The sequence below is a fragment of the Phoenix dactylifera genome, unplaced genomic scaffold, assembly GCF_009389715.1.
Source record: "Phoenix dactylifera cultivar Barhee BC4 unplaced genomic scaffold, palm_55x_up_171113_PBpolish2nd_filt_p 001221F, whole genome shotgun sequence".
Classification (NCBI taxonomy): Eukaryota; Viridiplantae; Streptophyta; class Magnoliopsida; order Arecales; family Arecaceae; genus Phoenix; species Phoenix dactylifera.
The window spans coordinates 43,248-71,087 of NW_024068556.1; the positions used below are offsets into that span (position 1 = coordinate 43,248).

Below are 27,840 nucleotides of genomic sequence, written 5' to 3' on the forward strand. Positions count from 1 at the left end.
GACCCATCTAAGCTGGTATGCAAGTAGAGTTGGGCAACGGGCCGGGCCGGCCCAACGGGCCGTGCCGGGCCGGCCCGGCCCAGGCCCCCCGGGCCCAAATTCTAAGCGGGCCGTGCCTGGCACGGCCCGCTTATGAAGCGGGCCGTGCCTGGCACGGCCCGTGAGGCACGGAAGGCCAGCCCGGCCCGGCCCCCGGCCCCTCTATTGGTGGGCCGGGCCGGGCACGGCATGGCACGGGCGCAAACGGGCCGTGCCAGGAACGGCCCGCAACGTCTCTAAACGGGCCGTGCCTGGCACGGCCCGTAACGGCTCCAGACGGGCCGTGCCTGGCACGGCCCGTCTGGAGAGGGGGAGGGAAAATAGCCGTTTCCAACGGCTATTTTCGGGAAAAAGTCGATTTTACCCCTCCCAACAGTCCAATAACGGCTGAATGGAGGGGTATTTTGGAAAAAAAAAATTTTTGGGCTTCTATAAATAGCCCATTCCTCCCTCATTCTCACCACACCAAACCTCTCATTCTCTCCTTCTCTACTGCTATTATTTCTCTCCTCTAAAGTGCTCTTCTAGCAATTTAATTTTTAGTTTGTTCAAGTGCTACACAAGAGGAGGTTCCTGTTGAGAAGAGAAGGTCGCTTCTGTTGAGAGCACAAGAGGAAGCTCGGAATCTCGGCTCTGCCTCTGCCCTCCGACCCTCTACTCAATTCCTCCTTGCGGTTAGTTTTTATTTTTTGAATTAATCATAGATATGTCATCTTTTGAGGAAAGTCAGTTTGGCATTCCTGTTTCTGAGGGAGAAGAAACTAATCCCCAACCCCCTGTTCCTAGTTCCTCTAGAACTGGTGAACCGAGTGAAGGTCAAACCTCTTCTCGTAAGAGGACTAGTACTGTATGGAATGAATTTGATAGAGTTATGGTTGAGGGAGTCTGGAAAGCTAAATGTAAAAAATGTGCCAAACTTTATAGTTGTAGTAGTAGTGGGGGAACAGGGCATTTAAAAAGACATCAAGAGAGTCATAGGATGCATGATTCTCATGCTCAAACTCAAAGTAGCCTTAATATACAAGGGGGATTACTTGTAGGTAATTTTGCATATAATCATGAAAATCAAAGAAAAGCACTTGTAAAATGGATAGTTAAGGATGAATTACCTTTTAGTTTATGTGAATCTTTTAATTTTGAAGAATATGTTCAATTAAACCTACAACCTGCTTACAAAAGAACTAGTAGGCGTACATTTAGAAGAGTAGCTATGACCAATTTTTTAGCAATGAAACAAAATTTAATTGAAACACTTTCTACTTTAAATGTAAAAATTTCATTAACTTCTGATATTTGGTCAGCATCTGTAGGTAGTAATTGTTTTATTGCCATTACTGCTCATTATATTGATAATGATTGGCAATTAAATAAACGTATTCTTGCTTTTCGTGCTTTTGATTTTCCACATTCTGGGCAACAAATTTCAAATATAATTTATCAAACTGCATGTTCATATAATATTAATGATAAAATTATGTCTATTACTTTTGATAATGCATCTAATAATAATTCTGCTGTTGTATTATTAAAAGACTCATTGCATCCCATATTAGATGGAAATTTACTGCATATTAGATGTGCATGTCATATCTTAAATCTTTCTGTTCAAGCTGGCATGGGCATGATTCAAGATGTGATTTCAAAAATTAGAAATGCAGTTTCTTTTATTCATGCTTCTAGATCAAGACTTCAAGAATTTAAGGAATTATGCATAAATCATGGTAAACGTTTTAAAAAATTTAAACTTGATGTAATTACTCGTTGGAACTCCACATATAGCATGATACATGATGCATACCCATATAAAAATTTATTAAGTGCATATATTAATGATCGTGGATTAGGATTTACATTGACTGAAACTGATTGGAATAAAGGAAAAATTTTGGAAGATTTTTTGCTTAGTTTTTATAATGCTACCAATGTTCTTTCTGGTATTTATTACCCTACTTCATGTTCATTTTTACAACAAGCATATATAATTAGTCAAAAATTTGCAGAACATAGATATGATGATGTTTTAATGCCTATTATTCACCTAATGGAATCTAAATGGAATGAGTATTAGGACAGGATATGTCCTATGCATAACTTAGCTGCTGCATTTGATCCTAGAGTTAAATTAAATGGCGTGCTAATTTTACTTGATGCATACGCTGAAAATATGAATCAAGATGCTGAATCTGCTAAAGATGAGGTAAGACAACTTCTTTATGATATTTATGCTATATATGATGAAAAAATTCGTGGATCTAGAACACAAATACAAACCTCTATTCCTCCTTCTAGTAGTTCTCATTCGTCATCTATTTTTTCATTCATTGCACAGAGAAGACACACACATGCTTCAAGTTCCTCTTCATCTTCTTCATCTTTAAGTAGTGAACTAGAATTTTATTTACGAAATGATCTTCAGTCTGCATATGATGAAAATCAAATAGAGAATCTAGATGTATTATCTTGGTGGAAGAGTGTTAGAAATCAATATCCTGTTATGTCTGCAATTGCACGCGATATTTTAGCTGTGCCGATGTCCACGGTAGCATCGGAATCCGCTTTTAGTGCAGGTCGGCGTGTTCTTGACGAAAAGAGAAGTAGGATGACGGGTGAAACGGTGGAGATGCTTCTCTGCTTCAAGGATTGGCTGGATGCTGAGGCAAGACTTCAAGATAAAGGTGGACATAATACAACATCCTCTGATGATGATGATACAAACACTACTGAAGACTGAAGACTGAAGAGTGAATACTGATTCACTGAATCACTGATGATTAGTAAGATTTCTTAATTTTTTATAATTGTACATTTTTATTGTATTCTGGAGGTCAGACCAAGGTCCAAACCTCAGCCCTTTCTTAGTTTCTTATTGTATTCTAGAATCTAGAGGTCAGACCAAGGTCCAAACCTCCCTTCATGTACCATTTTGATTTAAATTAATAAACTGGTAGGGGTCTATGCCAAACCCCCCACCATTAAGGTGGCTTTATATTCATAAATCAAGATTTCTTAGTGTTCAATATTTATTAATTTATTAAAAAAATTTTATCGGGCCGAGCCGGGCCCAGGCCCGGACCGTGCCAGGCTCGCGTGCCAGCCCGGCCCAGGCCCTTATGGGCCGTGCCGTGCTGGCCCGCGGGCCGTGCCGTGCTTGGCCCGCGGGCCTAGACTGGGCCGTGCCGGCCCAGGCCCGAAGCGGGCCGTGCCTGGCACGGCCCGCTGGCCAGGAACCTCTAGCCTGGCACGGCCCTATCAAAGGGGCCGTGCCAGGCACGGCCCGGCACTGTAGCTGGCGGGCCGTGCCAGGCACGGCCCGCTTCGTGCCGTGCCGTGCTGCCCATCTCTATATGCAAGCGGAGACGCCCGAGTGCGATCCGTGCGTGAGTGCGTCAAAATTCATGCCTCTTTTTATGACGTTCTATCGAGCAGCTGAGAGCTTCTGGGATGGGAGACCGAAATTCCAAGAAGACGGGGAGAAGGCGGTAGACGAGGGTCGGACAGCCAGGTCCAGTAAGGACACGACCGAGACGGAGTTCAGTCGCTTCCTAAGGAGGTCGAGGAGGTACCTTCATGCTCGATGGTGGCTCAAGCACCACCATGGCAACCGGCTTGGATCCATTATCGAATCTCGGAGGAGGAGTTGGAAGTTCTTCAACGGCACTTCACGGATGTGTTGGAGTTGCCGGTGGAGCGAGTTGGGAAAGCCAGACGGGCGTGGGCATCGACGGCGGTTATCATGCGGAGCCTGGGGTGGTGAGTTTCGGCGGAGTGGGTCGCAAGGGAGCTGCGACTGCGGAGGAAGCTTGAGTATGAGGTGGAGGCATTTTCGATGGCGGAGGAACATCTGGCCTTTCGGTTCAAGTGCAAGGAGGACCGAGAGATAGCGATTGGCCAACGGCCCTTGGTTGGTGGCCAATCAAGTCCTGGCCATGGAGAGATGGATGTCGGACTTCGTCTCCAGCTTCAGATTGGTTAATCGGGTGGTGGTCTAGGCCCGGCTCCTCGATCTCCCCTGGAATATTGGGAAAGGGACTCTATTTGGGATATTACGGTGGTGGCCGGCCGGCCTTTGGCTCTGGACGGCGTCACAAATTAGGCGAGGAAGATAGGTTTCGCTAGAGTTAAGGTAGATTTCAATGCCCTCAACCTACTTAAGCTCGGTGTATTCATCAAAGGGGAGCTGCAAAATTTTTGGTAGGCTTTTGTATATGAAAACTTGCCAGTTTTCTGCTACAACTGTGCTCGAATAGGCCATGTAGAGGGGGACTATCGTGCCTCCCCTTCGATGCCGGTCTCGACGGAGGGGGAAGAGAGTAGGACAGCATCGGTGCCAATGGTGGTGGAGACACACTTGGGAGCGTCGCCGCGTCTGGCGTCGGAGGGGGGTGATGGGAGCCATCGGCCGGTGTTCGAGTCTTGGTTGGCCACCTGCTGGATCCAGCGGCCAAGGCCTGCAAACGCCAGGCCTGCCTAACCTTGAGTTCGCCTCTGGCCCATCGTCCGCCCATTTCGGGCCAAGTTCTCCTAGGAATCGGCAAGCTCACCGAAATCGCCGCCGAACTTGGATGGGTGGCAGAAGCCCACCAAGGTGACACGGAGGAGGTCGGAGAACAAGTGGTTTCTAGTTGGTGACTCAGCGATGTCTAATGATGAGTTGACTCGGTTTGCCGTGGGTGCTAGGTCCGGAGCGATCCAGGGGTGTGGAGAAGGCCAGGCCCGAGGGTCAGGCCTGTTGGACCAAGCTGAGGGGGCCAGGTCGATGAAGCGGGCCAGAAGCCCCCCAAGGCTCGCATTGAGGGTGGGCTGGCGAAGCGTGGACCGAGCCTCTTGGGCCCCTCCAAGATCCTCAAGGAGGGTGGGTTGAAGGATTAGTCGAGCCAAACTGGTCTTGGATTAGTCGAGGGCGGTGAGGAGGAAGGGCCTACGGAGATTGGGCTAGCCCTCCGCCAACCCACGCTCCACTGTGAGTGTTCGGAGGAGGTACCTCCGGGTTCGAGGATGGGTTGCACCTCCTTGCGCCATAAGAGGCTGCTGGGGATGTGGGCTTAGGTGGTAGTGAGCCACTGGAGATGGCATCTCGTGCTCAATTGAAGCAATAGGGGAGGACCCTTGGTGAGGGTAGTCGCGCAATCAGAGGCGCCCACGGCCGACTTCAAAGTAGGAGTCCATCTCCAACTCAGAATCCAGGGGGAGGCAGGGGCTAATACCTCAACCAAGCTCAGCCTTAGCGCCTGCATGTTGTCCCAAGGCCCGACGGAGGATTCAATAGAGGCGAGGAGGAGGGGACGACCGACTCGGGCCGACGGCGGAGACAAAGCTTCTGCCAGCAGCATGGTGGCATCAGAAGTGGACCCTAAGAACGGAGAGGTGGAGTTACTCGAGTCTGAGGAGAGAGGCTTTTAAGCAGGGGAAGTGAGGATATGGGGGGCAACCCAATGCCCTCTCTAGCTGGGGCCGGAAGGGTTGGGCCACAACTGGGCAGAGCACGAGCATGTGCTGCTCCAGTTGAAGAAGGCGCCTGTGGGGCCTTTCGGACGAGCAACGATGGAAGATGAAGGGGTAGGGGACTCGGCGCGAGAAGGCTTGTCCCCCCTTTCTCCAACATGCTAAATGAAGATCATGTTGTGGAATTGCCGGAGAACCGGAAAGCCATCTTTTAGCCCGGCATTCCGGAGACTTGTACTGCTGCATGAGCCAGAGGTATGTGTACTCCTCAAAACCCGACTGTTCGGAAATAGTCTCCAACACTCAAGGAGGTCCCTGTCGAGGTCCTCGAGATTTTATGTTGTGGAATTCCTTGGGTTGTCTAGTAGAATTATTGTGACGTGGAGACTAGGTAGCTGTAATCTTGATATTTTTCATAATTGCAACCAGGAGGTCATTATGGTGCTATCAGAAGGCAACGAGGTTCCATGGGTCTTATCGGCGGTCTATGCCGGCACCGACTATAGGAAAAGAAGGGTTATGTGCGATGAGGTAACTACCTCGATTTAGCAAGGGCACCCAGAGCTAGTTGTAGGGAACTTCAACTGTATTGATAGACCTCACGAGAAGTGAGAGGGCAAGGCCTTCGGCAACAAGGTTGAAGCCGGGGAGTTTCAGAACTTCATCACAGCAAGTGGACTGATTGACTTGGGATACACTAGACTGAGGTTAACTTGGTATAACAATAGGTTGGGCCGAGCGAGAGTATAGGAGAGGATAGATTCGGTGTTCGCAACTGCAGGATTGATCCAGCGATGCCTAGACCATTAGGTGAGCCACCTTTCTCAGATTGCTTCAGATCATTGGCCCATCCTGGTAAGCACCTCAACCCCAATCCCTTATCACAGCCCATTCCGATTTGAAAAGATTTAGCTTTCTTACTCCCGATCATGGGATGTGGTGCGGGAGGTGTGGGGGATGTTGGTGCAGGGGATGCAATGTACAAAGTGACTTGTAAGCTGGAGATGACAAAACGTCGGCTACGCAAGTGGAACCACAAGTAGGTAGGGAATATATTTAGGAGGGTGGAGGAGGCATAAGCGACTATAGCAAGTTTGCAGACCCGAAAAGAGCAAAGAGGGAGCTTAATGGAGGATGAGTAGAGGAAGCTCAGGATACAAGTGGCCGTTCACCACTCACTCCTACGGCAACAGGGGACTCTGTGGAGACAGCAGTTAAGATTACAGTGGATTATGGAGGAGGAGGGAACTCCTGATTTTTCCACTAATCGATAGTTATCAGGAGGCAGGGGAATAAAATTTCTAGCATCAAGGAGAATGGTGGGCAGAATACAGGTGACCCAGACTCCATTAGGAGGGTCCTGAAGCAGTTTTTTAGATCCAGATGGACAGACCAACCCGGAGGGGTGAAGCATTTTTTCATCCCCGTGTCACCTTGTTCAACTAAAAGGTGATATGGGGGTGTTTGCCGGCCATGAGAGTCTTGGTGAGGAGGGGGCATCTATGTCGCCTCTGCTTGTGAGTGGTGTTCCGATATGGAGGAGACCATTAGTCATGTCCTTCTTCGATGCCCCCGTGCGGTGCAGATATGGTGTGCCGGGGTCTCTCTGCATATCACAGCATCAACTGAGGACTTCCTGCAGGTGCTGCAGCAGTCGGTGCAGAGGCCTTGTACAGTGAAGTGGGGTATTAGGTGTGCCTATGTGGCTTATCATATTTGGCTAGATAGGAATGGCCGAATTTTCGAGGGTAGGAGGATGCATCCGAGGTCAGTGGTGGATAGAGCATTGGTTCACGCAACTGAGGTGTCTAGTACCACTGTTGTGAGATTGCCTGAGGTGGATAGGGACATCTGGGGCTCTCATTTAGCTTATGCAACAGCCAGAACAATTTTTGTTTCCTGAGAGCCCCTACCACATTGTTTCCTGAAGGTTAACTTCAACGACAGTGTTTTGGAGAGTGGAGGTGGAGGGGTTGTGAGCTTTGTGATTCGAGACCACAAATCTAGTCCCGTAGCTGCCGGCAATTGGCACACCTTTGATGAGCATGTCACTGGAGCAGAGTTGAGAGCTATATGGGAAAGCATAGTGCATGTGAGGTGCGAGGTGGGCGCAGATAGTATATACTTATAAGGTGATTCAGTTACGGTGATCGAATGGATCCAGAGTCAGCACAGTAGCAACAATCAGTACCTGCTGTTTCAGGACATCTGCATGATCTTCGGCAGGCTTGACGCTTTTCGGGTCACTCATGTCCTTCGAAAAGTGAATAACGCCGCCAATTATGTTGCTTCCTTTGCTGCGCATTACTCGGAAGAATTTATGCAGGATAGCATCGAACCCGTTCCTCCCCCTTCCTCCCCCTCTTCATCAGCTCCTCTTGTCGGATAGGATTGGGTGCGCCCACGCCCATGTGGTGTGAGTCACTGTTGTATCAACAACAAAAAAAAAAAAAGAAGCTAGTTTGCAATTTTTATAGTCCCTCTTATACCTTTCTTGGAACACATTTATCAGTAAGTTGTAGTGAAAGTACTAAAACCTTGTTGCCTGAAACCTGTGAGCAACATTTGAGTCTAATTTTGGCCGATCTTTTTCTTGAAAGATCACACCAGACAAGGCAAAGAAATGCCACCTTCCATATATATATATATATAATATCTAGTTACAATAATATAAAGTTATTTTATATCGGTATAAATACTATAGTAATTACTGCTATACTAATCCATCGATAATTTAATAGTAATATTATTTTTCATTATAACTATAAAAGTAACATGATAAATGTTCCACTAAGATAGAAAATATAAACGAATTGCTATTTTTCATGGAGGGAGGGGGTGATGTGGAAGCCGAGCGTGGGGAGTGGGAAGACGGGCGCGGGGAGGGGGAAGCCGGGCGCGACGAGTGCGGAAGACAGGCGCGGGGAGGGGGAAGCCGGGCGCGGCGAGTTTGGAAGACGGGCGCGGGGAGGGGGGGTTGGTGGTGGGGGAAGCCGGGCGTGGGGGGTGGGGAAGACGGGCATCGGGGGGGCGACGGGCGCGGGGGGAGGAGAAGACGGGGGTGAGGGAAGCCGGGTTCGGGGAGTGGGGAAGACGGAGGGGGGGGGGGGGGGGGGGGGTGTTGGTGGTGGGGGAAGCCAGGCGCGGAGGGTGGGGAAGACGAGCGTGGGGGGGGGGGGGGGGGGGGGGCGTGGGAGGAGGAGAGAAGCAAGGATAATAACGTCATTTTATATTTTTATTTTATTTTTAATTAATAAAAATAACCAAACAACTGTAATTATACTAGCAAGTTTCAATTACAGACAAGACAAACGAGGCCTCTTTCTATAACTGCAATTCTAATTGCTGCTGCAAATGAATTACAAGCAAATAAACAATCCTTAATACAGCTGCATCTTCAAAAGGTAACTTGATGGTTTTATATGCGCATAACTCGTATATATGGAAGCAAATCTTACCAAAGAGATAATCCACACAAGACCGACCACCTAGCACAAAACAAACACTTACATAAGATGAGGCAGGTCTTTTAGGCACCCTAGCTCTTTCCAATTCCACCAACGCCTGATCCTTTTGGTTCCACAGATCCTGAACTCCCCCACCATCATCCCCGGAGGAGGTGGTGTGGCGGCGGCGGCAGTCGAAGGGAAAGCAACAGAGAGGGAGCAGGGACGTATGAACCCATTTGCTCTCTAAACCTAGCAACAAACTTTTAGTTTGGTTTTATTTGCCCAAGGATTTTTTTGACAGTTTTCACCCAAACAAGGCAAAGGAATGCCATCCATTACCAAAAGACTTGTTTCTTTTACAACTAAGAACAAGAGCATCTGCAACCAAGAGACCAGGTGAAATGATGAACGCTTGTTTCACTTGTCTCCACTTTGCCGGAACATACAAACGCAGCCTCCTCATATAACAGAGAAAGGGAGTACCATTTTATTGACAGGTTACATCTTAAAGAAGTTACCGAGTTTATCGATAAACCTTATTCCGCAGCTACCCGAGTTTCATTCATCTATGTAAATTTGTAGACAGGAGGAAAATGATGAGTGTGCCCTTCTAGTTCATCCAAAAGACCCGCCTCTCCGTAGGATTCAACAGCATCAGTGAGAGTTTCTTCTAGAGGCCTGCATTTCCAACCCAACTTCTTTAGTTTCTCTGAGGTCAGCGGGGCATTTGGTGGTACCTCAACGATACTGCAATTCGAAATAAAGTAAAAATTAAGATTGAAGTGGAAATATTCATGGTACTCCTCAAATAAAAAGTTGGAATGGAACGAACTTCTTCTGGTAACCATAGTTAGGATACATGCCCTTCAGCAAGTCAACCAACTCTCGAATAGTAATTGGAGAAGCTGCACAAATGTATCTTCCAGATGATTCTGGCTTCTCGTATACTAGAAGCAATGCATCGGCAACATCTCGAACGTCTACAAAATGCCAGAGGTAGTCCAACATGGGCTCTGGACCTCCTGTTATGAAATCATGCAGAAAAAAAATGCTGAAGTCGGAGAACTCAAACCCAAGAACAAAAATCATTTTCTCAGGCAGGTGTCTAGACATAGGAGGTTTGTAATAATTACACACCATGGAAGCAAATTCTTCAGCCTACATGGTGTCAGACTTTCTTAAGATTAGTGCTTAAGAGAGTCTTTTGAACTTGTTAGTGCCCACAAAATGTTTCTTTTTAACCTTTTTTTATTATTGTTTTCAGAAAAAATGATTGGGAAGGGCTAACCAGATTCATGAGGATGTTGAAACAAAGCCATTGAGTTCCTATAGGAACTGCGGGTCATCGCGCCAAGATATGTCTTCTGCTCAAGGTTGAAGGGGATGAGAAAAGGATCAGAAGAGCTAACCAAATTGAGAACTAACTGGTGAGGAAACGATTTGAGAATGCTCATTTTCATGTAGATATGCCCTTTGAGTTCGCTATGGTAGAAACTATGACCTGTAGCACTGTAAGTAGGATAAAGCTTGAACTAGACATCTATCTATGGGGGAAAGAAGCTAGAACCACACAGATCAGATCGGTATTTTTGGCCTGTTATCTATGTTTAACCAGCATAGAATAGATTCAGTAAGAAGCTTAATTTTTAATAGAGTTATATATCCTCAAAATTTAATGCTGCAATCTACGCCAGATTGCATTGATATTTGAAATGATTTATATATGTCACGAGAGAGAGAAAGAAAGAAAAAAAGAAAAAAGAAAGAAAGAACTGTGTGTAAAGGTGGACCTTTTGTGACATAGATTAGAAACATGCTGCTAGTGCTCGCTGTAGGTTGCAGCAATGGTCCTACAACCACCGACGGGCAAACAGTTACAAGATCGAGCCCATTTTTCTCTGCATACTCCCAAGCTGCATGTTCTGCCATCGTCTTCGAAAGGCAATACCAGTTCTACAAAAGCAAATAAAGGATTAAACTTAGATTGTTATTTTGGCTCTATCACGCGAGCCTACACAAGCATTGTTCTTGCATTAGTGATAGAATCTTCCACCTACAATAATTAACTCATGGATAAAATCACAAAATTTTATGATGATAATTAAGGATTTTGGCAAATAAAGTGCACTAGCTGTCAACAACACCATTTGTGGTCGAGCCATATATTTTGGACATGTTAAATATACATGAATAATAGATTTCGGAAGGGGAAGGTGAAGTGGATGCCTTAGAAGCTTATGAAGTGTCTTCAGTGATGGTCCTGTAGTTTGGCAATGTACTCAAAGCTATGCATGGCCACCTCACCACTTAAAAGAGGTGGATTTACCATGTTGTTTCATATTATAATCTGTCAAAGAAACAAAAGGAGTTTGCAGGGCATGTACTGGCCAACTTAAATAAAAAGTTCAGTTTAACCCTTGGAGCAAGTACAGTATCTACAAAGCTCGAACCTGATTTCCGCACAAACCAAATAAACTACAACACCAAAGCTACAGCCATAATTGTGAAGGAACGACAATAGATTAATTAGAGGATGGCCCAAGTTAACCTAAACGGAAATTGTTGAAAACTATATTAATAGATATACACTACTGATAAATATGTTTATTGGCAGAAATAAGGGCCGGCACAGTAAAAAAATCTAACATTGACAGTGATGAATGGAGAAGGTACGGTTGCTTAGCTTTATTATCTTAAACATCTGAAAGACATTTGTCCAGCCATAGTTACTAACAATCATGTGACCACTTGTAGGCCATAAGGGAGTCTGTCGAGCACTAGGTTTACATGTTCCTGTAATAGCTCTTGATACGTAAGCTGGAAAATTATTTTGGAGAAGCAATATGAAGTTTTCTATTTTACTACAAGAATTGTGATGCTAATTAACTGTTCGATAATAAACTTAAATCCTAAGGTGATGTGGCATCGAACTAGCATTCTAGTTGGAGAGTCAAAGTCAAGTTAAGGTTAAAAAGATAAAAGGCCAAGGGTCACAAGAGTCATCATGAGTTATAGAAAGTTAAGAGTCTAGAATATGAATGAGTTATTGGAGATTTAAGAGTCATGGGTCATGGGTTTATTGATGAGAGTACAAAAGTGCGATCAACATACAACTTAAATTAGTATTATTGCTAACAAGATAACGATAATATCGCTGAATTAATATTATATTTTTGTTGGGCGCAGGTGATTATAAATCAGAGCTAAAATGTGCATCAGCAGGACTAAGTTCGGCCACATGGAACAACTGTCAGCCCGTGGCCAAGCCACAGCCAACGAGGAGACAAGTCAACGGCCAACATCACACAGCAAGGGAGCCATGTCAGCGATCCGTTTGGGTCACAGCCAGCCTTCCGCGATGCTTCCATCCACGTTCCCAGCATTCTTCTGCATCCCATCCTTTCGGATCCATGGTCCAACCATCTACCTTCAGCATCCCAAATGCAGTTAAGAAAATTGAATATCCCATTGCAGTCCAAATGAAATGAAATTTGGTGGAGATAAAGTAGACATGTTAAGGTTTCATATGCATCAAGAATCAGGTCAATTGGAACTCAGGAGAGAAAGTTATGAGGTTGCAAAGTTAGATTTTCCTAAACTGCCAGATTGGGCCCTAATAGATTAGACCTTTGTGTAGTATTTTAATGATTTCGGGATCCACAGAAGTCCAATTGAGCTGATTAAAATTTTGTTGGAACTAGACTTCTAGGGCTTTCCATGATTATAATAACATAAAATTTGAAGATCAGATGAGATCTGGAGAGCCTTCCAAACTTTATAGTGGCATTGGTACTCAAAGGTAAATTTGGAAAAACGCATGCAAGCGTGTCTAAGCCGTGCTTCCTAGGGTTTTAAGTCCCTAAACCCTATATATACTTGTAGAAACTTGCCGTTCAGAGGGAGGAAAGGCGGCATTACAAAGAAATCATGAAGAGGAGCCTCAAATTCATGGAGAGCTGATTTCTTTGGTGAAGGGTGATGGATGCACCGTTGCTTGATTGTTTCTTTGAAGTAAACTCTGAACTTTTGTTCTCAATGATTTACATCTATTGATATGTTTTGGATTCTTGCATATTTATTTTGTAGATAGTTCTTAAATGGTTTATATCTATTGATACATGGATTGCTTTAGTATTTGATTTGTCGTAGATGTAATAGGCACAATAAATGCTTAGAAGTTGAGTTCATATGTTCATGAAATATATTCCATGATTAGATCTATTCTGCTTTTGAATCTCTAAATGAAGAACCGTAGAGTTTATTCCTTGGATGCAATATAGTCAAGGGGGATTCCGGATCCCTAACCATTTCTATTTTACTGAACTTTGTTTATTTACTTATTATTCTCTACTTTCAATTTCTAGAAACCATCTGAAGTTATATCTGAAATTACGCTAATAACACATAGATCGCTCCCTGAGGAATTGACCTCGGACTCCCGAGTTATACTACTTGTGCGATTCTTCTGCACTTGGGAGAGCAGTTTTGCGAACGCATCAAGTTTTTGGCACCATTGCCGGGGAGTGGCTGATTTGTTAGCATATTTTCAGATCCAATTAGAGATTTAGTTTAGGTAAGTTTCAGCTCTTAAAAAAATAATAATAATAAAATAAAATAGAAGAAATATTTGTATGCTAAAGTGGAATAGGAACGACACCGGTCGATTAAGTCGTACAATTTTTGACAGCCCCTTAGGACACATTCTTAGGATTCCTTCGCAGAGTCTCACACCTTGTGAAATGGCTGATTTAAATGAAGATACGGGGAGTCACCATGATCGAAAATGTGAACCCCTTATTATGACTTTGGGACAATACTTACAACCTACCAGGACTAGTTAGCCTTCATGCATGATTTTTTCTGATAATGTAAGACATTTCAACATCAAACCAGGGATAATTCAATTGCTGCCCAAGTTTCACGGGTTAGAGTCCGAGAGTCCTTATCTTCATTTAAAGAATTTTGAAGAATTGAGCATCACATTCAGGGTGCCGAACATCACTGAGGATCTCCTCAAGCTGATGTTGTTTCCTTTTTCTCTAAAGGATAAAGCCAAAACATGGCTGAACTCCTTGCGGCCTAGATCAATAGGAACCTGGCAAGAAATGCAGAGAGAATTTTTGAAAAATTTCTTTCTCACACAATGGACCAACTTTCTAAAAAGGCATATCAGCAATTTCCAACAAAAAGATAATGAAACATTTTATGAGTGTTGGGAGAGATTTAAAGAACTGCATCTCTCATGTCCTCATTATGGGTTCGAAACTTGAAGAACTATTAGCTTTTTCTACGAAAGTTTGTCTCCACAGATGAAACAGTTTGTAGAAACCATGTGCAATAGTATTTTTAGAAAAGCAACATGATGAGGCATGAGAATATTTGGATTTTCTGAGCGCTAGGGTGGTCTATTGCGGACTTGAAGAGGATTAGCCCCTTAGTTTGCATGCAATGGATATATTTGGAGGACAATGCCAAAACCACAAGACAAATACAACGAAGGTTGAATCTTACGATGAGAGATGTGGTTGAAGCAGAAGTCCTCAAGTTCTTGATGTGGGTATTATTTATCCAATTTTTGATAGCAAGTCGGTAAGCCCTACTCAAGTCGTGCCTAAGAAGTCGGATTTGATGGTAGTTGAGAATGAGCAGGGTGAATTGGTCCCAACTCGTGCTCCGACGAGTTGGTGTATGTGTGTCGACTACTAAAAGCTGAATTTGGTCATCAGGAAGGATCACTTTCCTCTACCCTTCCTAGACTAAGTGTTGGAGAGAGTTGCAGGGCATGATTTCTATTATTTTCTCGATGGCTATTCCGGATATTACCAAATCGAGATTTCACCAGAGGATCAAGAGAAGATTACCTTCACTTATCCTTTTGGCACATTTGCTTTACGATGGATGCCATTTGGGTTGTGCAATGCACCTGCAACATTCCAAAGATGCATGCTTAGCATCTTTGAAGACATGAACGAGAAGTGTTTGGAAGTGTTCATGGACGATTTTGGTGACTCGTTTGATGATTGCTTGTCACACTTACAAGCGATCTTAGCTCGATGTGTGGAGAAGAATTTGATACTGAATTGGGAGAAATGCCACTTCATGGTACCAATGAGAATTGTCCTAGGACATATTGTTTCATCGAAAGGCATGGAAGTCGATAAAGCTAAGATCGACTTAATTGCCAAGCTACCTGCACCTAAGACAGTTAGAGATGTTAGATCATTTTTGGGTCACACCGGATTTTATAGGAGGTTCATCAAAGACTTTAATGTCATAGCTAGACCATTGTGCGACCTCCTATCCCTTGATACACCGTTCAATTAGACTCAAACCTGTCAAGATGCGTTCGAAAAGTTTGAGATCATGTGCGATGCTAGCGATTATGCGATAGGAGTTGTCTTAGGACAACGTAAGGATAATAAGCCATATGTCATTTACTACACGAGCAAAACCTTAAACGATGCTCAAATGAATTACACCACTACCGAGAAGGAATTGCTTGCAGTAGTATTTGCATTAGACAAATTTTGTTCTTATATTCTTGGTGCTCCTATTGTTATCTTCACGGACCATGCAGTACTAAAATATTTGTTGGATAAGAAAGAGACTAAACCACGCTTAATACGATGGATACTTCTACTCCAAGAATTTGACATCACTATCAAAGATAAAAAGGAAGTAGAGAATGTGGTCGCTGACCATTTATCACGGCTAGTTTTTCATGATTTGGTGTCACAGTTTTTCAACATGGACTCATTCCCTGAAGAGCAGTTGTTTGCACTTTCTACTATGCCATGGTACGCTGACATTATAAATTTTTTTGTTACGAACCGGATTCTGGAGCATTGGGAGTCGATAGATAAAAAAATTTTTGCGCGAAGTGAGGAATTATTACTATGACGAATCCTATTTGTTTAAATATTGCAATAATCAAATCTTTAGACGATGCATACCGGATCATGATATACAAAGCGTACTCTCTTTCTGCCATACTAATGCTTGTGGTGGACACTTTGCCTCCAAGAAAACTGCTGCAAAGGTCTTGCAATGTGGTTTCTATTAGCCTACAATGTTCAAAGATGCCCATGAGTTCTGCAGGACATGCGATCCATGTCAACGTATAGGAAGTCTAACTCGTAGGTAAATGATGCCTCTTCAACCCATTACTGTTATCGAAATTTTTGATTGTTGAGGCATTGATTTCATAGGCCCATTCCCACCATCTTTTGGACTCGAGTACATACTAGTTGGTGTTGAGTATGTGTCCAAATGGGTAGAAGTTGTCGCTTGTAGAACCAATGATCACAAACCTATTTTGAAATTTCTGAAAGAAAATATTTTTTTACGATTTAGGATGCCTAAGATCATAATTAGTGATGGTGAAAAGCACATTTGTAATAAACCTTTCGAGACCTTATTAAAAAAGTATGGTGCCACTCACAGAGTTGTTACCCCATATCATGCGCAAACTAGTGGCCAAGTAGAGTTAGCCAATAGGGAGATCAAGTGTAATTTAGAGAAAACGGTGAATCCATCATGCAAAGATTGGTCTTTGAAACTTTTCGATGCAATGTGGGCTTACCGTACCGCATACAAACCATTCTTGGCATATCTTCCTACCAGTTAGACTACGAAAAAGCTTGTCATCTGCCTGTAGAAATAGAGCATAAATTATGTTGGGCTATTTGAAAATTGAATTTTGAATTGCAAAATGCCTGTTTAGCTAAGAAGTTGCAATTGAACGAGCTTAATGAAATTCGCAGAGATACTTATGATAATGCTAGAATTTGTAAAGAATGGATGAAGATTTTACATTACAAATCAATTTGGAAAAAATCTTTCGAACCTTTGCAAAAAGTTCTTTTATACGATTCTCGCTTACATCTGTTTTCTGGCATGTTACGATCGAGATGCACAGGTCCTTTCATTACAAAATTGTTTTTTCACATGGCAGGGTTGAGATTGAGAATCCATGGGATGGTAGGATTTTTAAGGTAAATGGAGATAGGTTAAAACCTTTTCTGGAGAATTTTGTTGATGAAGAGGACTCCTTTTTCTTGGAGGAGCCTTTTTATGACTGAACATGACGGCAAAGGTATGTGTATATTAGTTAGAATTATTTTTTCTTTTATTTCTAGTTTTCTTCTTATTTTGTAGGTTTTCCCTTTCTGGATATCAACAACTCAAAGTATTACTCTGCTCTCCAATATTATTTTCTCTATTGTCTCTCATATATCGTTTTCTTGTATCCATTACATTGAGGACAATGCAATGTTTAAGTTGGAGGGAGGAAAATATTTAAAAAAAAGATTTTGTTTTTGCATTTGATTTATGCTATTATTTTCTTTTCTGAGCAAATGCACATGTATTTTCATATTGAGTTCGTGCAACTATTAAAGGCAAGGAATACATGCATACTATAATTGATCAGAGATCTATTATTAGATCTCCGCACTTGTACTTAATGACAATAGGAAAGCCTCAGGAGTTCATATTTGTTAACTGCATTTTTGTTGGCCTTATCCGTAAAAAAAGTACGAGTATCCTTATCCGCACCATAAAGTTCATGATTTGGTTTTCACATAAAGATAGAGGTTGAATATCCCGGCTAGATCACCTAGGTGCCTTATGATCCGACCTTGGTTGACCTATAGTCACGATGTAGTCACGTCTAAAATAAAAATATCTTTATGGTTCGATCTACCTTCTCTTTTATTGCAAAAAAAATAAATTATGATGACAAGTCTAGCCTCGTGGCGTAGTCTGGTTCAAGTAATTAAGTCTAAATGGTATTTCACGTAATGCCTTGAGCCAACTGGATCGGAGTTCATTGGCTGAAAGCTTGCTACATGGACCTTACTAGAGCCTAATGGGGTTGGATTGCTGTAGTCATCATACGCGTTTAAAAATAAAAATAAAAATAAGCATGAATGGGTTGGTTAGACTGAACCCAATGACATGTAGTAATGGCTGGTATGACTCCATTGTGTTGGACCTCTATGTACCCGAGTTATGTAGTTGGGATTGATAGCTCTTTCTTTACATGCAAACCATTCTTGATAAATTTAGACAACATGTGATATTCTGAAAATTTGATGGATCGGGTTCTAACAAACTGTAGAAAACACTTGTGAACTTGAGTAGTACACCTAAAACTTGGGTGGTGCCCTGTTGTGGTGGAGGTATTAGTACTCTAAGAAAGTCATGCTATTTTATGCACACTACACTTTTATATTTTCCTTGCTTTGACAGTTGCCATGCTTGAAAATATATATATATTAACTACATGTGTATTGGCTTAGGATTTATTTCATATTTTTATTAGGATCTCATGTCATGTCATATCATTCATGATGTTTGTGGGTAACATCTCTACAAACCCTCATGAGACAACACTCGTGATTCTCTATGAAAATGGGTACGTATTCAGTTTTGTTTACTTAGCTTCAATAAAACGTTTTAGGTTAGACTACATCTTTTGTGCTCTCATTTTATTGTTTGCTCGTTAATTGCCAGAGACTAGCAATAAACTAGTTGAGAAGTGTGATGAGAGCACAAAAGTACAATCTACATATCACTTAAATTAGTATTATTGCTAACACGATAACGATAATATCACTGAATTAATATTATATTTTTGTTGGGTGCAGGTGATTCTAAATCAAAGCTAAAATGCACATTAGCGGGACTAAGTTCGGCCGCATGGAACAACTGTTAGCTCGCGGCCAAGCCACAGCCAATGGCGAGACAAGTCAACGGCCAACATCACACAACAAGGAATCATATTAGCGATCCGTTTGGGTCACAGCCAACCTTCCGCGATGCTTCCATCCACGTTCCCAGCATTCTTCCGCATCCCATCCTTCCGGATCCATAGTCCAACCATCTGTCTTTAGCATCCCAAATGGAGTTAAGGAAATTGAATGCCCCATTACAGTCCAAATGAAATAAAATTTGATGAAGATGAAGTAGACATGTTAAGGTTTCATATGCATCAAGAATCAGGTCAATTGGAACTCCGGAGAGAAAGTTATGAGGTTGCAAAGTTAGGTTTCCCTAAACTGCCAGCTTGGGCCCTGATAGATTGGACCTTTATGTAGTATTTTGATGATTTTGGAAGGTACAGAAGTCCAATTGAGCTGATTCAAATTTTGTGAGAAACTAGACTGCTAGAGCTTTCCAATGACTATATTAACATAAAATTTGAAGTTCCGATGAGATCTGAGGAGCCTTCCAAACTTTGTGCTGACGTTGGTACTCGAGGGTAAAGTTGGAAAAACGCATGCAACCGTGTCTAAGCCGTGTTTTCTAGGGTTTTAAGTCCCTAAACCCTATATATACTTATAGAAACTTGCCGTTCAAAGGGAGGAAAGGCGGTATTACAAAGAAATCATGAAGAGGAGCCTCAAATTCATGGAGAGCTGATTTCTTTGGTGAAGGGTGATGGATGAACCTTTGCTTTATTGTTTCTTTGAAGTAAACTCTGAACTTTTGTTCTAAATGATTTATATCTATTGATTTATTCTGGATTCTTGCATATTTATTTTGTAGATAGTTCTTAAATGGTTTATATCTATTGATACATGGATTACTTTAGTATTTGATTTGTCGTAGACATAATAGGCACGATGAATGCTTAGAAGTTGGTTCATATGTTCATGAAATATATTCTATAATTAGATCTATTCTGTTTTTGAATCTCTAAATCAAGAACCATAGAGTTATTCCTTGGATGCAATATAGTCAAGGAGGATTCTGGATCCCTAACCATTTCTATTTCATTGAACTTTGTTTATTTACTTATTATTCTCTACTTTCAATTTCTAGAAACTATCTGAAGTTATATATGAAATTATGCTAATAACACATAGATCGCTCCCTGAGGAATCAACCTGGGATTTTCGAGTTATGCTGCTTGTGCGATTTTCCTGCACTTGGGAGAGCAGTTTTGCGAACACATCATATATCAAGAGTCATAAGTTAAGATTATTAAAGGTCAAGAGTTATGAGTTACATGAAGAAATTTCTACAGTCACATGAAGTCTATATAAAGGGTTGTAAGCATCCATTTGTAAGGTGTGGGTTGAATAAAAATTATTCTTCTTCCAAACTTTATTCTTGGGAGATTTTACCACCTTCTTCTTGAGTGTTCTTTCTCATTTTTTTGCTAACATTAACCACATCGATCGAGACATAGATCCTAAGAAAGAATGGTTGGGTGGTTCAAGAAAAGTGATAAATGAATTTGGGCCATAAATCCTGTTATGGTGTGTCTTCTATCAGAGGATGCACTGCTAAAAGAGTCTCTCCAACTGGAGACTCAGCCTAGAGGCTGAGGCCCACCGTGCAGTCTAGAGACATTAGGTGTAGCATTGTATCGAGGATTTTTTCTTCTTTGTACTCTTCTTTGTACTTCTTCCGATCGTCTTTGCTCGTGGATGTAGGCCATGTAAATGGCTCTGTTTGTATTCCGTTTATTTATAAACCCTAGATCTAGCTTCTTAGCATAACACAATATATGGTAAGTGATAGGGGATAAAATGGATCGTCCTGCTCAGGACATGGATCATCCCATTCCGACTGAGCAGACCTCAGTGCCGACCAGGCCAGACCTCAGTCCTGCTAGGTGCCAATCCGAGCTCGAATTTCACCAAAAAGACCAGGCCGACCTCGCTCAGATCTCTCCACTACTACGACCTGCAACAACCTTCTCCAACAATGCGCCTCGACCTGAGCTCGGGGCGCCAAGCATCTTCGACGATGCGCCCCAGCCCTAGCTCAGGCCGCTATCAAACAAACCTCAAAGTCGGAAAGGCTGAGCCGACCTCGGAATTCGCCAAGCCAACCTCATCAAACATATGTCACGACCTCCAAGTCGGCTTGACCTTAGTGCTCATCAAGCTGACCTCAAGTAAATACCGCGGCCTCCAAGCGAGCCCGACCTCACCCATGGCCACATCCACGTGCGCACCTACGCGCACCCCTACGCCTGCATACGTGGCCATACATTATAACCTCACTGCACCATGCTTTACTTGCGGGCCACACCACGACATGTCAACCAGGGGATACCCTGCCACCTCTATCGACGCCATGCCGTTCACAGGGACGGCCTACACCATATGCTTCAAGCAAGCCCTGGCTGTATGCCACCTAGGCACCTCCGTGGAGATTATAAATAGCCCTATCAGGTAACACCTAACAATTTTTGGCTGGACCACCTAAGATCCACTCTAACTTAAGCATCGGGGGGCCTCTCACCGAAATTTCACCGGTGAGGCTTTGTGTAGGTCTGCCGGTGCGCAGGAAGCGGTGTCCCTTTTCCATCCGATCGGTAGCTCTCCCAACTCCTCTGGCGTGGTCACCTTCGGGCCAAATTTGAACTACAACATTTGGCGCTAGAGGAAGGGCCTGAGTCGTGATCATGAGACTGAGGAGCCACGGAGCTTCAAACACATCGAGGAGTCGGGCACCAACTTTCGGCAACTCACTTCAAAGTCCACCCCCTGCAGCACCTGCACCGGCGGACCAAACTCCTCAAGCCCAGCTAGAGCAGTTTAATCTACTCATCTAACAAGTCCAAATGCTTGTTGCGGCCATTCAAGGCTTGCAGCAGACAGTAGCCCAGTTTATACTTCCTCTTCATGAGCGTGAGCCCTCAGGACAGCACTCACAACATTACTCCCCTACCAAGCGGCATATGACGGTCGATGAAAGCGAATACGACCAACCAAGGAGTAGATCTCTCCGGCTTAAGAGGAATTTTCCTTGGCCCAAGAGCTCGGCTCGTTCGAGGTCTCTCCAGAAGTTTAGGAAATACACTCCCCTCACCTCTACCCGAGCAGAGATCCTCATAGAAATTGAGGGTCAAGCTTACCTCCAACCACCACCAAGGATGCGATCATCCGAGTTGCGAAAGCGCTCGGGTAAATATTGCCGCTTCCACAAAAATCACAGCCATAATACAGACGACTGCTACCAGCTTTGAGATAAGATCGAAGCACTTATCCGCCGAGGTATGTTGGGTCGCTTTGTCCGTGCTCAAGCCGACCTGGGGGAGCCCGAGGAACAAAGCCCAGAGACACGTGAGGGGCAGAACGACACTTGCCCCATCGCGGGCACCATCAACACCGTAGCCATGTATCCCACGTGCTGGTGGCTCCTTGACCTCGGAGGGCAGTGGCGAAGACCTCATCCCCACCAGCTCGGGTCTAGCAGCCCGGGGCCTACAAGCTGCCACCCCTAGACGGGACTTTAGCTCCTCCAGATTAGAACTTTGATCTCAAAAGCATATTATCAATGAAAATTATCTTTTAGGCCTTAAAAAAAATGTGTCTTTGAAATGCCTTAACGGATTCGACACGACTAGGTTGTTTCCACAACTACGACATAACGATGCCAAATATTATTGACAAACATGCCCCGATCCGAGCTCGGGGCGCCAAATATCTTCGACGACGCGCTCCGACCCGAGCTCGAGGCGCCATGCATTGTATCGATCGCGAGCTAAAGAGCTTCCGCGACCGCAAGAGTATTTCGACAACATTCGATGCTATTTTGACGACATTCGATGCTATTTCGACGACATTCAACGCTATTTTGACGACATTCGATGTTATTTCGATGATATTCGATGCTATTTGACGACATTCAAAGCCATTTTGATGACATACGACGACCTCAATTAAGAAACGAAGAGGCACATCAACACATGCGCCCTGATCTGAGTGGGGGCGTCTTGTAAAGTCAACTAAGAGCCAAAGAAGCCTATCAACATCGGCGCCCTGATCTGAGTGGGGGCGTCCTGCAAAGTCAACTAAGAGCCGAAGAGGCCCATCAACACAGGCGCTCTGATCTGAGTGGAGGAGTCCTGCAAAGTCAATTAAGAGCAGAAAAGGCCCATATCCAAAGGTATGTCCCGATCTGAGCTCGAGGCGCTCCTGCGTTGTGTCGATCGCAGGCCAAAAGCTCCCGCGACCACAGGTTTAAAGGGCCGAAGAGGCCCATCGACTGCAGACACGCTGATCCGAGTGGGGCGCTCTGCAGAATCTATTAAGAGCCGAAAAGGCCCATCTCCGAAGATACGCCTCGACCCGAGCTCGGGACGCTCCTGCGTTGTGTCGATCGCAAGCCAAAAAGCTCCCGCGATCGCAGGTATTAAGGGCCGAAGAGGCCCATCAATTGCAGACGCGTTGATCTGAGTGGGGGCGCTCTGCAGAATCTATTAAGAGCTGAAGAGGCCTATCTTCGAAGATATGCCCCGACCCGAGCTCGGGGCGCCCCTGCATTGTGTCGATCGCGAACTAAAAAGCTTCCGCGACCGTAGGTATTAAGAGCCAAAGAGGCCCATTGACCGCAGACGCGCTGATCTGAGTGGGGGTGCCCTACAGAATCTATTAAGAGCCGAAGAGGCCCATCTCCGAAGACACGTCCCGACCTTAAGAAAAATATTTGAGGGTGATCCGATCTTGGCCCAGGCACCCAAGTCAAAGTTTACAGAAACCTATGAAGCCAAAAAGAACTAAAGCTTACAATGGCCTTCTATCTAAAAGATGCCCTAGCAAGCTATAGTTCGAAAGCTAAAGTGGGCCCTCGAGCTCAGTCTATGCAAAAGTCTGAAGTAGGTCTACTGCTCGACCTGGGCGCTTAGAGAGCGCCAGCAAACAAGCTCGGAAGCAGTGAGCTCTTCACCAACTTAGCAAGCCTGTCCGAGCCAGGAGTGAAGGCCGAACACAACAACTTGGCCAAAGTTACCTGGTAGCGTAAAGACTAAGTCAGCACCTAAGTTATGCAGTTCGGATTCTGTTAACTAAGCATAGAGATTCAACACAAGACAAGGCAAGACGAGCTTAAATTCTAAAGACTTCAACAATACAAATTACCAAAGAGGTATATTACAAGAGAAGCTGACCCTGAGGTCGGAATGAATACAGAGATAATCAAGTACAAAAAAGGCCAAACTAGCCGACCTTACAAAAATAGAAGAAAAATGGGTGCAAGGGGCAAATCTCAGGTGGCTTGAGCAGCCTCGGGCCCGACCTCGAGAGCGGCTTCAGCTCCTACAGCGACTTCGGGAACTGCTTCAGTCCCGACCTCGGCAACAACCCTACGACACCCTCATCTGCCATATCAGCGATGAGTTCGCGTGCCTCAATGGGCTCGCTTACTTCAGACATAGCCGCCGCCTCTACAGCTCCAGACAGAGACGAGCGAAGGCCGCTGAAGTCGACCCCGAGGCAGCATCGCTAAGCCTGGTCACGATAGTTTTTGAAGCCCTGGATCATGGCGTCAGTAGCCCCTCCGCTAGCTCGTTCATATACTTCTCGGACTGGCGAAAGTTTCGGACTGCCTCCCGGGCCTGCTCCTCTGACCACCTCCCAACTATTCGGCCTTCAGCCTCAAAACTTCAGCCTCTTGCCTTTGGCCACCCAGCGCATCTTCAAGCTTGGAGATGCGGCTTTCGGCGGCCGAACGAGTTCGGGTGAGCTCAGCCTCCACCTCTTGGACCTAAGCGAGTCCGGCTTTGACCAGTACCTTGGCCGCCCTTCTCTTCTTATCGGCCTTTTGTCGTCGTTGTTCGGCAGCTACCGCCCTCTCCTTGACCTCGAGCTACCGCTGCTCGGCAACCGCCACCTTCTCTTTGGCCTCCTGCAACTGCTGCTCGGCGGCCGTTGCTCGAGCCTCAGCCTCCTGCCTTAAGAGCACGGCGTGCTCCATCCTTGGCCAAAGCACCCTCGGGAGCCCTCAACAGTCAGACATGCTAGACACTAGCATGTCAACTATATGAAGAAGCTGACACAAGAGATAAAGTGTTAGTCGAGGTCAAGCACTTAGAAGAGATATAAAAGGCAAGGGTATGACATTACTTACCAAGATGCTGGCGGAGTGCTTCGTCAGCGAAAACGTCGAACCCCAGCCTGTCCAACCAAGCTCGGTCGCTCGGGAGTATGGCACAGCAGACGAGCTCGTGAGCAACCTTGCTAGACTTGAGGGCCATGTCGTCCTCGAACAGATGACACCCGGGCTGGAACGGCCTCCTCCCGGACTCAGAGTGAGTGGGCTCGACCTCAGTGGAGGTCGGCACCCTAGATGAGGGCCTAGCCCCGGAAGAGCTCACGACCCTAGCAGAGGTGGGGACCCCAGAAGTTGACGGGATCCCCAACAAATTCGGGACCCCGATCCCGCTCCTCGGCTCGGGGTCTGATCTGCACTGACGGACGGCTTTGCACGCCCTCCGAGTTCCGCAGCTAGGTGCTCCCATTGGCTCTGTTGTGCGCCCTTTTTCAATTGGTAAGGGCAACTTGGCCTCAGCGGGTAAGGTCTGCTCGAGCTCAAGCCGAGTAACTTCAGCAATCTCGACTTGAACGGGCTCGCCCCGCGACGACACAGCCCTGGCCTTCTTCAGCCTCCGCTCCGGCCGAGCTTCACTTGAGGCCGCCTCCCTCTTGTAGTACGTGGCCATTAGGATCTTAGCATCGAAAATCATTCCTGCAATTTCTGACAACAGGAGCCTTAATGAAAATCAAATATGAAAAAGAGAAGAAAAGGAGGGAGAAGGATGACTGCGCCGCCCTTACCATCGGGATGAGCCAAGCTCAGACCAACATTTAGCAAGGCCTCCTCGCTGAGCAGGTCAGAAAGCCTCGAAGTCCCTCCCAGTTCGAGCAGCCTGTCTAAAACTATCTGCTCGGACCGCGACAACTTGGGTGTCTTATTGTTCGCCATAGTCACCAGCCAACTCTAGGTTGGGTCGAACGCCCACGGCCGCTCGGAAGAGAGAAAAAAGAACTTGTCCTTCCACCCATGAATGGAGGAAGGAGTACCTCGAAAGAGTTTGCGGCCTCTCCGAAAGGTGAAGTACCACCATCCTCTGTCTGCAGGGTTAGCTTTTAATACAAAGCAACCCCGGAAGACGTTCACTGAGGTGGGAAGGTCGCAAGCGAGACAGAGAGCAAGGAATCCAATGATCATCCTCCATGAGTTTGGAGCGAGCTGCGCAGGAATAAGGCGATAAGTCGCCAGGAGCTCGTTCACAAACCCATGAAGGAAAAACCTCAGCCCCGCTCGGAGTGTCTCTATATATACTCCGATCCGACCTCTAGGGGGATCGGTGACCCGGGCACCAGGTCCCAGGAGCTCAAGAACGAACTTCCTGGGGACGAAGAACTGAGCCCGAACTAGGCCTAGCTCCTCTTTGGTCATGCTCGAGCCAACTCCACCCGAACTATGGTCCACCTCGAGCTCGACCTCCCCCGTATCCGAAGGAGCCCGAGCTCGGGATAGACCTGTGCTAAGCACAAGAACTCTTATGGGTGACCCCATTGCCTTGCTCACAAAAAAAACAAAGAGAAAGGGAAAGGAAGACGACTCCCTGAGCGACCGAGAAGGAAAAGAGCACCTACTTGGGATTTCGCTGGAGAAGAAAATAGAGAAAAAGAAGAGGGTCGTCGGAAACTGAGAGCAAAGCTCACCGCAAATTTTGCCGAGAAGCTCCAAAATACTCCAGAAGCCTCCCAGAAAGCTCGAGAGCGACGATGGCGGCCGAAAAGAAGGGAAGCAAGAAAAATCAAATAAGGGCTCAAAGGTCTCCCTAAGGCCTTATATAGCCTACCTCAATGTCTCAAATCGGGTTCCAAGCGGCCAAGTAGCCGGATCTCGCCACATGGCAGGCTGATGAAGACATAAAGAAAGCTATGAGGAATGCAGTAAGAAAAGCAAGAAGAGCCGAAGCAAAGAAAGCCAAGCAAATGTATTGCTTGGGTGGCGGCTTGCAAGAACCCAATGCAATTGGGTTTGAGCGCACTTTGAAAGGAGGCATACAAGGCACAAAGGACCAGCAAGGAAGCATGGCACATGGGGAGGAGCATGGAATGCGGTTTCCTAAATCTTAGGAGGAGCAATCAGCCATTTGAATTTAAATTCAAAGGCATGCGGACAAGCCATTTGAATTTAAAGGCATCCCTTGAAAGAAGGAGGATCTTTAGGCTTTAGAGTTGTTGTTTTGAATTTGAAATTTGAGTTTGAATTGTCTTTCAATTGAGGAGGTGGTTGAGATCCTTAGGACGTCCTATAAATAAGCCTCTCATGTAATTTGAAAGCATATTTTGAATGAATGAAAAATTCTGAGCATTAGCTCTAAACCAACCCATGAAAATAGGTGCTAGCTTGAGCTAGTCCTATCTGCAAATCCCACCGCTATCCTTTGATTTTTGGTGCTGCCCCGAGGTGGTCCATTAATCCCATTCATCCATCATGCCATCAAGCCCCAACCAACCATCTTACCGTGGACATTCATCCAACACTTTGGTGAATCCTAGCCATCCAACACTCCATCAACACATCACCCACCATCCATTGTTTGAGGGCTTCCATCATTGGTGCTTTCATTGAGAGGCATCCAACCCAAGGAAGAGGAAGCCATTGACGCCAAGAAGAAGAAGATCATGGCCGAAAGACAAACCAACTCATAGAGAGCGGATTGAAGCCTTGGAAGCAACGTTAGAGGCTCAAAATGCTGCTGCCAATGAGAGACTAGGCCGCGTCTGTAATAACCCCCCAAATTTTTTTTTTATATAAAAAAGGGATAGAATAGTCCTTTAAAATTGATATAAGGGGTAAAATGGGAAGAAATCAAAAGATAATGGCATAATTGCAGATATATCGAAGTGGCAAGGGCAAAATGGGAAATTAATAATATTAAACAAAGGTGAATAGTGCTTTGATGTGATTTAATTGGAGGGTTTGAGCTGGCTTTTGGAATGAAACCGAGAGAAAGAGGGAGGGGGTTCTCAGGCGTGAAACGGAGGAAAGAAAGAAAGAAAGAAAGAAAAAGAGAAGAAGAAGAAGAAGAAAGAAGAAGAGGAAGAAGATTCGAGGAGGAAAGAGATTCCGGTTGCACTTCCAGCTGAAG

The 27,840-nt window shown here is 45.0% G+C and overlaps 1 protein-coding gene across 1 annotated transcript in view; it reads right to left on the reverse strand.

Annotated features, from left to right (window-relative positions):
* Positions 1 to 9,231: 9,231 nt before the first annotated feature.
* The window catches only part of LOC103716074 (cinnamoyl-CoA reductase 1-like), a 44,655-nt gene continuing 26,046 nt past the window's right edge, over positions 9,232 to 27,840 (reverse strand). Inside the window, exons 4-6 of the mRNA XM_039121775.1 lie at positions 10,721 to 10,883; positions 9,763 to 9,952; positions 9,232 to 9,677 (exon numbers count right to left, since the gene is read on the reverse strand). Of these exons, the coding sequence (XP_038977703.1) occupies positions 9,497 to 9,677; positions 9,763 to 9,952; positions 10,721 to 10,883 (534 nt within the window). The 3' untranslated portion in view covers positions 9,232 to 9,496. The remainder of the gene's footprint in view (positions 9,678 to 9,762; positions 9,953 to 10,720; positions 10,884 to 27,840) is intronic.